Consider the following 14,679-nt stretch of genomic DNA (forward strand, 5'->3'; position numbering starts at 1 on the left):
CAAACTTGCTGTGACAAGGCTTTCTTTCTTCTGCGAAATATCCCTGAACCAGTGAACAGTCATTTGTGGAGCAAACAATGAGAATTCTGGCATTTGTTAACGCAAAGGAATTGGTGATGTTATAGATCAATATTATTCTTTGAGACATTGTTTTAAATATATTGACCATGTCTGGTGTCCTTTACTTCAGTATCCACGATATCCTTTACTTCTGCACCTACAATATCATGTCAAATTGCTTTGTGACTAAACAGAGGTGAAGAGAGGTCTACAAATGCTGGGAAAATAGGAAGTTGTCTTTAGTATTATACTAGTAGCTCCCAAAAGAACTATCTAATAGTGGTGCTATTTTGACAAAAGTAGCTCACTGAAGTTCTTCAGTGATTTTTATTTAAATGTGAAATAATACAATGACTACTAGTTCTGAGAAGAAATGTCCCAATAATTTAAACTGTGCTGGCCAATGTGGTGCCCTCCATATATTGTTGGATCCCAATTCCTCTCAGCCTCAACCAGTAGGGTCAATGGTCAGGGATGGTGGCAGTTGTGGCCCAATAATAGTAGTTTTAACAATAGGATTTACAAGAACATGAGCAAAACGCTTATACAAACTTTTGAGTGAACAGGGTGATTGCCTATATTTCCACAGTGCTTGACAATCGGTCATGCTAGTTGGGACTGATGTGAGTCTCAGTCTAACAACATGTAGAGGGTCACAGGTTAACCAGCCTTGATTTGCAGCATTAGGCAAGTATTACACTTGTAGGATTAATGTAATGATGTGCATCTCTGTGTGTGTACACATACACATTTATACAAAGACACACCACAAGGTGCTTGAAATATGAGAAGAAAATACTAATAAAAATGACAAAGTTTTCTCTCTTAGGCACCGTTCTTTTCTGATCAATACTGTAGCAAGGTATTTTGGGCTACAGAATCTTGCAAACAAATCAGTATACCCCCAAAATATTATTTTTAAATTTTTTAATAAATAGCAACAAATAAGCTGCTTTTCTAAACTATAGGCATGATGTTGAAAACCAATCATAATAACTAGCCGTCCTATTCAACTTGTTATGAAAAACCACCATTTCATAGCCCATACTAGGAAGTCTCCAATAAACATTCTGAACAAGAACTATATTCAGTGTTCATATGGGAAAGATATACATGTTGAACCTGAATATGTATTGCAGACATAGTCTCAGTATTAATGCCATCAAGAAACCCTATTTTGGCATAGATTATTGCCAAAATTCAATTTAGGGATTAAGAATCCTGCTGGATACCAATCCAGGCCTACTAATCTGCAACAATGTTAGGTTTCTTAAAAATGGGAAGAATTTACTAATAAAAAATTCAAATAATTAATCAAACCTCCCTTTGGAACCGAAGCAATATTTATTTTATGCATACACTACAAACATCAAAGGCATAAATATTTTACTTACAATGTATTTCTAGAACTTGCATTGCTATCTGGGGTGTAGAGTTCAAAGATTCGTGATCTACTCTGCAACTTACGACTGCGCCATCATCACTGCGATCTGCTTTGAAATTCATTGTGCTGCTGACAGTAAACGTTTTCCGATTTGCATCCTCTTCTTTTAAATATTTAACATCTGCAAAAATAAAGTTTGCTCTAGTTTAGCACCATGGTTTGGTATAATAAAGGGGGAAAGAAGACTACAATACATGAAACCATTTTAAATAGCAAATGATAAATGCACCTTTCATCATGTTTGCTCACTCTTTGAAAGCAAACAAAGTTCTATTTCCAGACATTCCATTATTTGTCTTACAAAACTACCAATGCTGTCATTCCCAAATGTACACAGACACAGATGGGAAAAGCAATTTCAATATCAACCAAAAGGCAGAACTGTCAGAATAGGATTCTACTCCTCATTATCTCTGATATAACTAGATTACAATCCAAATAGTCTTCCCCTGAAGCCCATTAAAGAAACATAATATCTCTTCCCCCACCTTTAAATCACCTGATTAGGCTTTTTTATTCATTCTTTTCTGAAAGCTTAGTCCAAAAAACAATAGTTTAAAGAGAAATCAAAGGTAAGTGTCTAAAATATGTTTCCAAAAATATAAGTTTGCTAAACAAAATGCTGACAATTTTTTGCTTCATCTTTGTTACTAAAAGGTTTTGCAAAACAGATGGTAAAGTGAGGAATAATTAATATTCATTTTTCTCTTCGGTTCAGTTTTGTTTAGTGTTGACATAACCGCCCTCCATGCAAAAAGACCCCAAACCCTTCCATAACATGCTTTGCAGGCCATGAAAGAAGGGAGTAGGGGTGAATTTTGAGGGCAAGTGCATAAAATTCTGGCAAATAAATAGGGCAACCAATTGCCTAGCAGGCTGGGCAGATCACCAATTGAAGCCTCAAAAATTGATAGGCCTCCATAGTATGAAAAAGAAGAGGTCTCCAGTATCTACAGGCATCCTGTCTTCATGTTGATAAATCAAGAAAAAAATGTACCAGTACTTAACTTTTCTAAAGGGATCGATCACCTCACAGTTTAAACCAGCCCACCAAAATCAGCAGTGTGAGCTTTTCAGACTATGAACTTGGAGTATGAAGTGAACCATGTCCTTCTTGCTTCTTCAAGAGTGCAGGTGGATTCTCATTTCCCCTCTTGCAATATGAAGCTGGAGGCCAGGGTGCCTTGAAACACAGCCGTTCCACAGCTGGTCAGCACAGAACACTTTAATAATCAGTATTTCCCCACTTTATCAGGGAGTCAATCCAAAAGGAAAGAGCAAATCATGAGAAAGGTTATCTCTGGTAGAAACACTGTAGATATTAAGGCAGTTTGACTGAAATTGTTTTTATAGTTGTCAAAGAGAGTCATCAAGATGTTCTGCAGTCACTGAAATGCCATGGGCACTGCAACAACACATATCTGTAGAAGAGTTTGAATATGATATCCCGCTTTATCACTACCCGAAGGAGTCTCAAAGCGGCTAACACTCTCCTTTCCCTTCCTCCCCCACAACAAACACTCTGTGAGGTGAGTGGGGCTGAGAGACTTCAGAGAAGTGTGACTAGCCCAAGGTCACCCAGCAGCTGCATGCGGAGGAGCAGAGACGCGAACCCGGTTCCCCAGATTACGAGACTACCGCTCTTAACCACTACACCACACTGGCTCTCTAGTATTCTTAACTTAATTTTGGATATAAGTTTATATCACTCCCCCTCTGCCCAATTTGATCCTAGCACTCAATGACCTTTCAGCTATTTATCAAATTACTTGGTGCCTCTTGGATTTGGGTCATGCTCTTTATTCCAACAAAATGTCCAGCTGCAAAAAGCACAAAACATAGATGCAAAACAGACATACATCCTGAATGAGTGGCGTGTTGTAGCCATAGGAGCTTTGGAGCCTTGCTGCCCCCAAGGTATTCTCCTTCACTTCAGTGGATTCACCTCATCTCATATACTGAACAATATACCTGCTGGCTCAACTGAAATGAATGAGGCAGCGGCTGCATACTAGCATATCGCTGCATTTGCAATACAACACCAGGGTGATAATGTATTTTGCAAGATGCAAAGGGAATGCTTTATTCTCTATACAACTGATTTTTTCCCTCTTCTGCTTAAGCAATGTTGGTTTATTCCATCAAATAGCATTGTTTTGTCACAATGAAGGTCTCTAAAATGAGCTTAAGGAAATTCCTATTGAAATTGCATGTCCCCTCTGTGGTTTCATTTTTATAAATTTTGCTAGGTCCCATTAGAGGAAGATGGGATCATTGAAAAATCAGTGTTAACAATCTTGCAATGTGCATGGCATACTGTACTCATGTGGGGAATGGTCAACCTTGGAGGAGATGGCAGAAGAGAGAGCAGAGAGAGATGGTGGTTATAGACTAATCCTATGCGTGTGTACTTAGAGCAGGGGTTAGCAAGGTTTATCTTGACTGGGCCAGATCGGTCTCATGGAGATCCCTCCAAGGGCCGGAACACGCCCGCCTGCGATTTTCGGCATCTGCGTCTGTGCAGATGTGATTTTGGGTGTCTGCGCATGCACAGATGCAATTTTCAGCACTGCAGAAGCGAGTCCCTGCGCCGCACTGTGCCAGTTTAGCACCGCGCATGAGCAGGCACCTCAATTCAGGGGCGGCTCGTGGGCTGGTCAAACGACCTTCGTAGAACGCTTCTGGCCCATGGGCCTTAGGTTGCTGAGCCCTGACTTAGAATAAGTTCCATATAAGGCCAAACCAGATGTGATGCTAAATTTATGAATTCAGTTAGCATGCACATTTTTTAAAATGTAAATGGCAGCAACAGGGGAGCCAGAGTAGCAATAGGATTGCAGGATATGGGTAGATAGAGTTTAACCCTTCCCCCTTTAATAAAACCTCTCCCATTCACACCAATGGGCAGCCTATTCAGTATGTGAATAGCAGCTGGTGGGGGGGGGATTTTCACTGAGACAACAGCAGATGGCTGCTGCTTGATCTCCTTTGTTCTTTTTTTGTTTTGTTTCCTAAGAAAAAGTGTGTTTTAAATTCATTCATGCAATTAATGTAGCATCATTCCCACAGGGCAATTCTCTGCGAATTTAGGAAGTAATATCACTATGCTTTTGGCTTCTTCTTCTTCTTCTTCCTTTTTTTTTTAAAAAAAAAGACAAGAAAAAGAAAACACCTGTCATCATGTAAACCTTCCAGTTACTGTATTTCAACTAACTCAGCTTCCTAAAAGCAACTGAAAATGCCTATACATATTTTGGGGGACCAATAAAACATTAACTGTTATTCTGTACTACAGCTTCAGGCACACACTTCAGCACAAATGCTTAGTACTGGATATTAGAAACTTCTTTTAAGTATGGGACTTGGAACTCCTCCTCATGTATTTCACTGAAATTAAGTCAGAAGTGCATGAGACGTACCCCCTAACTCATGGGTAGGCAAACTAAGGCCAGGGGGCCGGATCTGGCACAATCACCTTCTAAATCCAGCCCGTGGACGGTCCGGGAATCAGCCTGTTTTTACATTAGTAGAATGTGCCCTTTTATTTTAAATGCATCTCTGGGTTATTTGTGGGGCCTGCCTGGTGTTTTTACATGAGTAGAATGTGTCCTTTTATTTAAAATGCATCTCTGGGTTATTTGTGGGGCATAGGAATGTGTTCATCCCCCCCCCAAAAAAAATATAGTCTGGCCCCCCACAAGGTCTGAGGGACAGTGGACCGGCCCTCTGCTGAAAAAGTTTGCTGACGCCTGCCCTAACCTCTCATAATCTCTCTCTCTCACACACACATGACCTATTTATGTGATGCTGACACAACCCGTGCGCTTGCCCTAGGCAATATAATGAAAGAACGTCCCTCTCTCTCTTTCCTCTCTTTCCCCCCATTGTATTTTTCTCCACTTATTTGTCTTTGCAACACAAGAAAATATTTAATAGAAACTAATTTTAAAAAGTACAGTGGTACCTCTGGTTAAGTACTTAATTCATTCCAGAGGTCTGTTCTTAACCTGAAATTGTTCTTAACCTGAAGCACCACTTCAGCTAATGGGGCCTCCTGCTGCCGCACCGCTGGAGCCCAATTTCTGTTCTTATCCTGAAGCAAAGTTCTTAACCTGAAGCACTATTTCTGGGTTAGCAGAGTCTGTAACCTGAAGTGTCAGTAACCTGAAGCATATGTAACCCGAAGTACCACTGTACATGGGATGTGAAGATGTACAAACGTTTTACATTTGAAGATATGTTGGACATGTTTTCATCAATTAATTTACAATCTACAATATGCCTATACTGACCAAACAGAAGATCAAAGTGAAAAATGTTTTTATTCATTATTATTTTTTACCTCTCTCTTGCCCAAACGTATATTTGGTTCTATGGCAAAACAATACAGATGGCAGAATGCTAATCTTTCCCTGCAGAGGCAGATACAGCAATGTCATTGGCATTAGCACACCAGAAGCCTGTAACAATATATTATGTAGAACTCTTGAGTGACAAGCATATCATAAACCAAGAGGGAGCCCCACTGCAAAAGGCAGCTGCAATGTACTCCACTTATCAAACAATATGCTGGGAAATTGGCTGTGACCTATCTGTACTGTACATTGACAAGTGTTGTGAACCTATCTTCTGCAAGGTATCTGCATAGGTGGAAAATGTGTAGTATTCTGAGAGGAAAGTGATCCCTGGGAAGCAGAAGGAATGACTTATTGAGTTAATGTTCTGTAAGATGACAACACCCTGGGAACAGAGCTGTAGTCTACAATATCTTATAAGTGACTAAATTAAATGTGAGCATTACTACAACACAGGTGGGAATGGCAAAGGAACAAAAAGCCATTTCCACATATTTAGCTCATTATAGCACATGTATCAGAGATGTAACTCCTGTGGCATAAGTTGTATAACCTGTTAAAATGAATTAACAAGTACGGTCTGTGGTCAACAGCAGTGTGGGCTCAGTCTTTCCATTCTAAGCACCATTTACTAGCTTACTCCTTTCTTACAGCACATTATCTTTTTTTCTGCTTATAAGAAATGATGCAAGGAAATGAAATGAAAAGGTGGAAATTTTAACATAAGGTCATGACAAAAACGGTGTTGTCTTCTAGAAGTTAAAGGGCAGAGCAGTTCAAACTATAAGAAGCCACTGTAAATTATGCTGGGATAAACTATGATGGTGTAATTTACCCTTATTCCAGATTCTGTTCAGGAGCTGGCCAGAGCCTGGCAGAGGGAAAACAAGCCTTTAAAATAGAATTTAGCTTACACAACCCTTTTTGCCAGCAAAACTTTTACTGGGTTGCTAGGTCAAGTGACTTAGCTGGAAGGGGTTTGGAATAAGGGCAAATTTTATTTATTAATCTCATCCTCCCATCCTATTAGTCCCATCAGTTCTATGAGGATAGAGGTTCTAAGGAAGAAGAGTTGATGAACAAACAAAAAATCCCCATGATGTGATCTATGTCTTTCCAACGTACAATCTGTAACATGTCCCATGGTATAAACTGTAAGATTGGCAAACTATTGATTCTGGATGGGGCTGTACACCTTCTGAAGGTGCAGGTGCTTGGAAGTACTCCTAGATACATCTTTGTCACTTGAGGCTAAAGTCTCCTCTGTGACTAGGGGTATCTTTTAGCAACTTTGTTTGGTTTACCAGCTACAGCTGTTGCTGGACAGGGATAGCCTGACCCCCATACTCCATGCATTGGTAGCCTTGTGGCTGGATTACTGAAACATGCTCTGTGTGCCCTTGGGCCTGGTTTGTGCCAGGTGGTGCAGAATGCAGTGGGCAGACTGCTGGTGTGGCTAGATTGCAATAGCATGTGACACCACAGTTAAAACACCAGCTTTGGCTGCCCATCAACTACTTAGCTAGATTCAAGCCCTTAAAATTTTAGGACTAATTGAGGGTTTGACTAAACGCTTATATCCCAGCTCAATCACTGAGATAATCTACAGGCATGTCATCAGTTGTCCCTTGAATTGGCAAAGCTCACTTGATAGCAACACAGAATAGAACCTTTTGTGTCATTGACCCAGGCCTATGAAATGCTAATAGAGACTCAGAAAACTTTTCTGCACCACCAGGTTGTCATCTGGCCCTTATTATATTACCATGCCATCCACTACTGTTCAATGAAAGTCTAATCTGAATTAATATCCACTATGTGATTCCCAAGTGGGCAATATTCAAAGTAAAAATGGAAGGGAAGCTATTGTGAAAGTCAGGGGGATAGAAAACAATGCATACCAAGAGATGGCATATCCATCCCTACATTGAAAGAGACATTTGTGATGGTCTCTAATGTGTAGGGGCTGGACATATTAGGAATGAGATGGGCATTATTTAGCCATCTTTGCATGAACAGACGCTGGTGGCCTCAAGAAAATAGTGCCATAGTGATATATCTGGTTTCCTATGATTTGAGAATTGAGATTTTGCCCTCTTGTAGATCATTTTTACTACAAAAAGGCTCCAGTAGAAAGGTAAAATTTTGGTTACGGAGCCAAATTCTCTCTGCCCTGATTGAGTGGACTAGAGCATGTGTAGACATAATTTAGCTCAATATCAACATTGTGGCATTTTCTGATGGCTGATACTTTGTGAGTGATAAACTATCCTGTCTGACCAGATTACAGGGATGTAATAGCAGAGAAGAAGGAAAGTTTTTACTTATCCAAATTATCTCATCTGTATCTAGAAATGTGAAACACAAGACTAAAGTAAACAAACATATCAGACTGTTAATTATGTATCCATTTATCTGGAAGTAAGCCCCGTTGAACTAACTTGTATAGAACTGCACTGTCAGGGTTCCCAGCATGAAGTGACCAGCCATTTTAAAGAATTAGACAGTAGTAAAAATAGAATTGAGTGTCCTGTCTAAGTTATCTTAATGAGCTAGCAGCTAGATGTTTTCAAATGAGCCTACAGTTGTAACAAGGCAGCGGGAGGTCCAAGAGAAAGAGTTCATTGAAGATTGCTATTCTTCCTTCTAAAGTGATTGTTTCCTTGTGTCTGCAAGACTCCCCTGAATTTTTTTGCAGCTAAGTAGACATTGATAGAGTAGTATTTTCTGAATTGTTCTCATGTTTGTTAGCGTGCTAATTCAGAGCCCAGCATGAATCTTGCTCATTTGAAAAAAGCTCAACTGAGTATTGTTTCTGCTATAAGAGGGAGCAAGTAGCTTTGAGCTTTGCTTTCTTGCCTTAAAAATGAGCTCTCTTACCACTGCGCTAGGCCAGGGTATTTCTTACCATACTTTCTAATTCAAAATGCTGGCCAGGTTTCTGGATGTCATATTTAGTTGCTTGTTTAAAGTACTAACTGACTTACTACTCCCACGGTGCCAGGCTATTACAAATCCTTCCACATCTTTGCAACAGGCTTAAGCATGCAATGCCTGAAACAGTAAAGGCATAACTCACCCCCCTTCCCTCTGATCTATTATTATATTCAGAACACTTATCTGCAGCTGGGAATATGTGATTTTTTCACCCAACAGCTAGAATCAGGGAAATTACTTGCATCTCCACCCTTGTATGAACTATGGTGTGAAAGCTAATGTTCAGTTCAACCTGGTTTATTAACTAAGAATGGCAAGAATTGCTTGGAACGTCCCCCAGCTATGATGCAGGATAATGCGTATTTTCTGTATCCATATTATGGCCATGGGAATTCAGATACATTTTAATTCTGACAAAATTAATATTTCTCTATCCATTACTATCTTTTGATATTGATTTATAAATATTGCATGGCACAAAATGTTACAGAGGTGGGGAGAATGAGGAAATTTTCTTGAGCAGTAGCCATAGTCTTTCCCCCCTCTTTCTAAATATGCTAGTATTTGTTGTATTATACATTACTCAGTGTTGGTGGATATTAAATAAAGATTAATGGTTTAGCTGATTACTTCTGCAATGTTGCTTGGAGAAGCTTCATGGCCAACTAATGCCATACAGTTTTGACACTCACAGATTCTAATGGAATATTTTAAGGAAAGAGCTAGATTGAGATGTTATTGCAAAAGAAGTGTTAAAAATTATAGCAGCAATGTAACATGATCGCTTGTGTTTCTGGAAGTGACACAAAGAGAAAGAAATTGCAAAGCAGAGAGAAAATCAAGATTGCATTTAAAACACTTTATATGGTTGTTGTTTCTCAGAGGAAATGTTAACAGTGTAACCATTTTAAACTGTAGTTTGTAAAAATGTTGAGTATTCAACATATTTTGTCTTGCAACATGTGCCTCAATCACTCATTCATATCCTTCAATAGGTTAATATATTGGGAATGTAATGTATATAATAAGATCTGTTCATGGTGCCTGTTAAAATATCAGCACTCTTCTAACAGGCAATGCATTATTATACATATATATTATTATATACCCAATTATCTTATCCTGATATTGTAGTTTTGAACTCTCATTCAGGAATGCTAACAATTTGATAAGCTCTCAAGGCAGATACATCAACAATAGAGCCATGATAAATCTCATACAACCTTTCTTCTGAAGCCTTTGTATACCCGTGGCATCTTCTTTCCATGTTAGTTTTCCAGGTGTTTGTTTTAACAAATAAGCACAAAAAGTACAGCAGTGAGGTCTGCTTTCTGAAAATGCTAACTGTGAAATGGCCTTTATGTGCGAGAAGACACACAATAAGCTTTGTGTGGGAAATGGGCCTTTCTGTGATGATGTCCAGACTATGGAACTCCCTTATTCCAGAGGTTCATTTGACCTTGACCTTCATTTAATGAAGACATTTTTACTGTTAGGAGATTTCTTTGTTTTTGGTCTACCATACTGAGGTCTTTTAATGCTATTCTAATGAACTGATCAAGAAGTTTTTGTCTGCTAAATTTGCCGCTGCATGAATGCTGTTTTGCTTTCCTATTTTATTGCTTTTCTGACTTTCTTTTGTAGTTTTTTTTAATGAAGAATACTCACAGACACTGACTCACTTACTAAGTGCCCAGACAGCAGACAATGTGATCCAGTGTGCACTGGGAACAGAAAACAACCAGAGAATAGGCAAGAGGTAGCAGAAGGGATTGCTTTGTGATTTTTCAGTGTGTATAAAGTAGCAGCAATTTTCCTTATCATCTCTCATGCCCATTTTTCTTTCTTTTGTTTATTCTGTCTCCTCTTTCTCCCTTTTTTGCCTCCTTCCCTTTCCTGCTTACTTCAAGTCTTTCCCTTTTCCTACCTTTATTTTTTTTCTCTGCCCCCTAGGTAGCTAGAGTGAGGTTACAGAGTATGAAGGGAAGTATGTGTATGTAAAAGAGGTGTGGATGGGATTTGAACTCTTAGACTCACCATTTTGCTCTCTGTGAAAGGGTTTTTGTGAATTGCTTTGATACCATGCATGGATTCTGCTTCTTGGGTTAATGGACTCCGAGCGTCACTATTCTGCTTTTGGTGAAATTGACTTTTAAAGCTTGCTGTAGTGGCAGAGTTAATGACTAGTCATTTCTATGCCTGGTGCAGGTTCCAAAATGTTGTGGCTTGTCCGTACTTGAGAAAACTACTGAATATCTGCTCAGTAATTCTATTGCATTCTGTAAGTATGTTTTGTACCTTTACAAGGCAGGAGGATGGCAAAAAAGGGAGCTGGTTCCCCCTACCATTTGGCAGTTGCCCTATCCTGCACTCCACTAAACCCAATGGGCACCAGCTAATTCTAATGGGAAGATATGTGATTTAATCTGCCAGGAAGAAATGAAAAGGGATGTAGTGATTGCTCCACCCAGCCAGAGTAAAGAAGCAGCTACATAGGCCAAGGACATAAAACTGTGGTGGTGGAAAAACAGAGACATATATGGAGTGAAGGAGTGACCCGACACATTTCTATCCAACCTGTGTACTTGGTATTTGTGAATGTTGGCTATCAGGTACATGCATTATTTTCATCACTGTGTGGAATTACTGTGGGAGAATTGTGCTGCAACCCCTAGGCAGGTGTGGGAAAGAAGACACTGATACATAGAGCCTTGGCTCTTTTCACCAACAAAGGAATCAGAAGGTGGTTAACTCATCTTCATCAGAGAGTTTTCAGCAAAAGCTAGATGGTCACCCATCAGAGGTAGTGCAGTAGCAGGTTTCTTCCTCTGCAGGAATGATCTAGATGAACTTTGAGATGCCTTCTGTCTCAATGATTTTATGAACTGGGTTACCCACTCATAGCAGCATGAGAAATACTTAGCATTTGCTTAGAAAATTCATTTGATTACTCTTTGATTATCTACCAGGAATGGAACAGTAACAGTTTTGCAAATCAAATCCACTTCTTTGCATGTTTAATTAACAATTGTTTCTTATAAATGAAATATGCAATTCTGAACAATACCTTTCACCTCTTTGTCATTCTTGAACCATCTGATATCTGCAGCTGGCTTGCTACCAGAAGTTTTGCATGTAAGCTCCATCCTGTCACCTTCCATAACCGGTGAAATAAATCCACTAATTTGAGGAACCTCTGGAACACCTAGCAAAAAGCATAAAGACGATTTATAATGTTGATACCATACGAGTTGTTTTAAATGCTTTTAACAGTGCAGAGAGGTAAAATGCCATTACTGATTAGTACAATTTCTACTGGTACAGACATTTATTTCAGCAATATCACGTTTAGTGACACTAATCTATAATCTATCATTTTTTAAAATCCAAGGCACTACATATCCAACATAAGAGTTGCATAAATTTCTCCCCAAATAAACAAGCATTCTGAATCTTTGAACAATTTTCCGGACTTCCTTTTTCAGTTTCAAAACAAGCATATCATGTTGAGAAGTAAAAGCCAAGAACCCCAGAGTCATCCACGACTAGACCTAACGGTCAGGGGTCCCTTTACCCTTTATCTATAGTATGAACTAAGCTAATATCTGAAAGCTTTACAGTATGATTTGAGCTAGCAATACAGAAAGAAAAGAGGCCATGCAAAAGTTATACTTACTCCAGTCTAATTAGTTAATAAGAAGTTAAAATTCACTGATATCCTTTCTGTAAATCATAGTGTGGTTTTGATCAAATCATATGATCATAATTTATATCCTGTATAAATTATGATTTCATGGACTACACAGAAACAGTGAATTTCCATGCAGACCGTGAAATTGGACTCAGTGTGCAGCTGGAGCTCAGAGACTTTTGTGTACTGTGGAAAGACAGCCAAGCAATTGAAGCAAATCTGGATGCACCAACAGGTTCAGAAGCCTGTGTATCTGTAAGGTGATGAGGTGTGGGCCTCAGGGCAGGCAAGAGCAGGTCAAGCTGAGCCCAGCACTTTCCATTTTCATTGCTTTGTCAGCAACTAGAGCCTTTCTATGAACTATTTGCCAGTGTGGCTTGTCTCTGCATTCTATGTTATTGTCCTAACTCCACATTTCTTGCTTTTTCGCCTCTATCCTCACTCCACTAGAAATTATTACAAATAATTCCTATGTTCTCCCCCAAAGCACTATAATTTTATTAGGGGGTATTGAGATGGGGAAGAGGAGAAAACAGGGATAGAACATGAAGAAGCAGACATAGCAGTAGATTGTTTACCATTGATCAATAGTAACTATGTATTTTAGAAGGCTGGTTTGTTTATTTGCTATGCATTTGGGTGCCTCTTAATATACTGTCACCAAATTTTGCATGATGGTTCCTGAAATCAAGGAACAGGGATTTTTCTATGGTTAGCTGTGGTTGAATGTCATTTTGAATCAAGATGGTGGACTGAACCTGTGGGAGCCATACTGATTTTAATGACTGATTTCAAAATCGAACTGATTGCTTGTCTTTCTTAGAAGTCCCAAGCAATGCTGGGCAAGAGGCCGCTAGCGACTTATAATCAGGGATAGACCAATCTATTTCTGGTCTGTCTAACTCTTGTAGATGTTTCATCTCCCTTCTCCATTAATATGCATTTTTAGAAAAATCCACACAAAAATAGACAGCTATATTCTGATTTGCAGTTTAGGTCTAGAGATGTGCTTGTACGAGAATTGTCAGAAACCGAATTCCTCCAGCATCCCTGTTCATAATGTGGTGCCATCAGTTGTGATAGAAATGAAAGATGGAAGGGAGCCTTGAGTGAAGCAAAAATGGAAAAATAGTCCCAGAGATTTTGAAGTAAGGAGACAATGAAGTAATACAGATAACTAACAAAGAAAATAATAGAGTAGAAGGAAATGGCAAGGTGGAGAGATTTAGAGTGCACAAGACAGTCCTGATCTATACTTTTCTTCCAGAGGTGCTAAATAATTCTTAGTTATCTTCTCCAAATAAGAGGATATTTTGATACACTCCCCACAAAAGGTGGTTATTTCTACATTCCAGAACAGTAGCATCTTAGGTGCAGATAAATTTTCATAGATATCCAATTGTTAGTATTGCTCATCTATCTCTACTGAAAGGAACAACCAGTTATTTTCCTGTTGGAGAATTCCTCATACATCCCCCAAACTGTCTCAGCTAGATATTCTGTTAGACCATTGATCATCAGTTATTTGTTCAAACCCCAGACATGTCTTACTATTGTGAATTATGCTTTTCAGCTCCCCAGGTAAGCATTCTGAACCATACCATGCTATTGCACACCAGTTCCTTATTCCAAGTACAGAGCAAACTAGGTATTATGCAGTGTATGGAAATTAATGCTGGACTCTTAAATTCAATGGTTCTTCAACTAAAGGAGAGATTCTGCTAGTCATTGTGATGAGTTATTTCCTTCTAGCAGATCCTACCACAGTGTTGCAAGCCCATTGTTTGTTAAAAATAGCTAAGGCAGAAGATGAATGATGACAGATCAATGGCATCAGGAGACAGACAGGGATGTAAAGGAGTTTACGTGGTAAACATAGAAGAGTAGAAAAAGCATGTGACATGATAAGCAAAAATAGGTTACAGCAAAAAGGAGGACAGTCTTGGTGAGAAATAGAAAAACAAAAACAAGATGCACCGATAATGACAGGGGAGACCACAGAGCAGCAGAGGGTAAGGTAAGGTAAGTTATAAGGCACAAGAAGTCACACAGTGCACGCTGGGCAGAGAGACCAGACCTTGGTGCCAAATAACACCTTCACTATCACTTGGCCTCTGTGTCTAAAATTAACCCAGACTGCAGATGCCTCTTTCAGAAGCAACACAGAGTCCAGTGCAGCCTTACACAACAGA

General features: G+C 39.2%; 1 protein-coding gene across 4 annotated transcripts in view; it reads right to left on the minus strand.

Annotated features, from left to right (window-relative positions):
- Positions 1-14,679, minus strand: part of CADM2 (cell adhesion molecule 2) — a 372,199-nt gene that overhangs the window by 103,911 nt on the left and 253,609 nt on the right. For all 4 annotated transcript variants that reach the window (XM_082220768.1, XM_082220770.1, XM_082220769.1 and 1 more), the window contains 2 exons: positions 11,864-12,001; positions 1,455-1,625 (listed from right to left, as the gene is read on the minus strand). In XM_082220768.1, coding sequence (XP_082076894.1) covers positions 1,455-1,625; positions 11,864-12,001 — 309 coding nt within the window. The remainder of the gene's footprint in view (positions 1-1,454; positions 1,626-11,863; positions 12,002-14,679) is intronic.

The sequence above is a fragment of the Podarcis vaucheri genome (genome assembly GCF_965113315.1).
Source record: "Podarcis vaucheri genome assembly, chromosome: 4".
NCBI classification, from domain to species: Eukaryota; Metazoa; Chordata; class Lepidosauria; order Squamata; family Lacertidae; genus Podarcis; species Podarcis vaucheri.